The sequence below is a fragment of the Buceros rhinoceros genome, unplaced genomic scaffold (genome assembly GCF_000710305.1).
Source record: "Buceros rhinoceros silvestris isolate BGI_N320 unplaced genomic scaffold, ASM71030v1 scaffold22214, whole genome shotgun sequence".
NCBI lineage: Eukaryota > Metazoa > Chordata > Aves > Bucerotiformes > Bucerotidae > Buceros > Buceros rhinoceros.
In genome coordinates this window covers 35997-38416 of record NW_010410401.1, presented here as the reverse complement: position 1 = coordinate 38416, position 2420 = coordinate 35997, and the positions used below count along the sequence as shown (strand labels likewise).

The window sequence follows — 2420 nt, the reverse complement described above, 5'->3', positions numbered from 1 at the left end:
TGTGCAGGCGTGTCGCAGGCTGCCCAGGGCAGTGGTGGAGTCCCCATCCCTGGAGGGGTTTCCCAGCCATGTGGAGGTGGTGCTGAGGGACAGGGGTCTGTAGGGACCTGGCAGCACGGGGGAACGGAACAGGGGGACTCGAGGAGCTGGAAGGGCTCTCCCAGCCAAAGCGGTTCTGTGATTATCCATGTTCTGGAGAGCATTAAACAAGCATTTTTTCCGTTCCAGGCTATCAAATGGGACGAATGTCCTCTGTGTTTCAGAAAAAGGTCTGAGTAAGAAGGTTGGCTCGCTGGCTCTGAGCAAGTTGAACTTTGACTCTACTTACACCCTTGTGGTTGCTGCCTCCAATGAGCTAGGAAGTGCCTTTTCACAGCCGCTTGTGTTCACGTTAATAGACATCGGTAAATGTCTTACTGCCTTTCGGTTAGTTCCAGCCTTTTAGAACAACATTTGGAGCACTTTCTTGTTTAAACCTCTCAGAAAAAGCACCCATCCAACCTAAACAAGTAATTCTCTCTCCCATCTAACCCCCCCACCCCGTTCGGAGCTGTGCTGCCTCTCTGACCGCTCGTTGCTTCTTTCTGTTTTTGCTGCCAGTGAAACCACATCCTCCCAACTTTTTAGTGGAATTTGAAAACTCTTCTGTGACCGGCTGCGCCTTTTTTTGGCACGATCAAGCCCCAGCGCAGCACTGCAGGCTGAGATACCGGCCACTCACCAGGCACTCCTGGAGCACGGTAATCCTCTTCTGAAAAGGGAATTAAAATCTTTGGAGGTTGCTTTAATTAATTTATCATTATTTCTTACCAGAAGAGGTTTGTCCAAATACACTTTCTCTTTAACATTATATTTAAGAAAAACTCTTGCCTGAGGGTCAAAAACAATCATTGGTCTAAAACTGAATAAAGGCGAAATGCTGATCCTGTAAAAAAGCGTGTGCATGAATATTCCCCTGATGTCAGGAGTCCGTATGATGCACTGCAGAACCATCGGTTACGTCTGACCTACCGTTTATTGGAGTTTCTGCTCATCGTCGTGGCTCTGGGCGCACACATCCCAAATGTTTGTGCCTTCCCCAAGTCGACTGGAAGTCTTTGCTTTTATTTTCACTGGTAAAAGAAATACATTGCCTGCAGCTGAGTAAAAGGAGTGAACAGAGAGTTTGTTCTCCCCACGTAACTAGATGAGGAGGTTTTCAAGTGAGGAACTGAGGGTTCATTGCATCGTGCTTTGAGTTGTTAAAGTTGCCTCAGCTCAGGGTTTTCCCTGTTGTTCTTTAAAGATGAGTTTTGGCCGGCTGGGCTTCCTTTGGCCATTAGTAACTCAGCCTGCTGCTGCCTTCAACCTTTCTTTCCTCATGAGTTTGATGTTACATGTCCTCTATCTCCATTCCAGGTTGAAAGTTTGACGGGTGAGAAATGCAGTCTGTACAGTCTGGAGCCCCACACAGCCTACGAGTTTCAGGGCAGCTGTAAAATTCACCCTGAGCGAGGACTGTGGAGTAACTGGAGCACGTACCAAGCCCGGACTCCAGAAGCAGGTAACACAAGACGGCACCTCCTGCACTAAGCCTGTGGCTAATGTTTGCCTACGAGTGGAAATTTTAGCTAATGACATCAAAACGCTGCTGGGTTTTTGCTGGTTGCTTTGCAGAGTCTCTGTAGATCCAGAGCCGGAGCCAATAGGGAGGAGACTTCTCTAAGAGAATTGCTTCTTTAATGAACAAGAAGCAAAGTGGTTCATGTTTCTTGCGAAACAGGAATTTCAAGAGTGTGCTGAGAAATCTGAAGGACTGTTCGTCTGCCATGGTTGAAGGTTGGGAGAATTTTCCCAGAGCTGAAATGTTGCATCGCAACACATCTGGAACAGCCCGTCTGGGTTGTGCAGCTTAGCTGGGGAAAGAAAAATGTCTGTATTGGCTGACATCTAGGCATTTCACCGAATTCCTGCAACTCAAGTCGGGATGGTGCTGAGGAACCACAGGGTGGGCAGCACGCTTTGGGATCCAGATGTGGCTTCCACCATTTGCACAGCAGTCAAATGAATTGGCTGGGACACTGCCTGGACTCCTTCAGTTCTGCTGACGCTGGAAGGTTTTAACAGAATGGTTTGGATTAACCAAGTCATCTTTTCCCAAGGAGTTATTTCACTTTGAGCCTCCCCAGGTGGCTCCTCCACCATGCTGTGGAGTCACTGGAGACCTCTATAGCTTCAGCAGAGCAGAACCATCCCAGGTCAGGTTGGCCCTTGGGGCTCTGAGCACCCTGCTCTGGGTGCAGATGTCCCTGCTCCCTGCAGGGGGTTGCACTGGGTGAGCTGTGAAGATCCTTCCCACCCAAACTAGTCTGTGGTTCTGTGAACCTGGCCAGGGGTCTGGGAGAGATCCCACCAGGAATTTGGTGGGCAAAGAGCATTCC

The 2420-nt window shown here is 49.0% G+C and overlaps 1 protein-coding gene across 1 annotated transcript in view; it reads left to right on the top strand.

Moving 5' to 3' along the window:
• The window catches only part of LOC104493001 (interleukin-12 receptor subunit beta-2-like), an 18362-nt gene that overhangs the window by 1554 nt on the left and 14388 nt on the right, over window positions 1–2420 (top strand). Inside the window, exons 3-5 of the mRNA XM_010135615.1 lie at window positions 229–404; window positions 601–740; window positions 1399–1543. Of these exons, the coding sequence (XP_010133917.1) occupies window positions 229–404; window positions 601–740; window positions 1399–1543 (461 nt within the window). The remainder of the gene's footprint in view (window positions 1–228; window positions 405–600; window positions 741–1398; window positions 1544–2420) is intronic.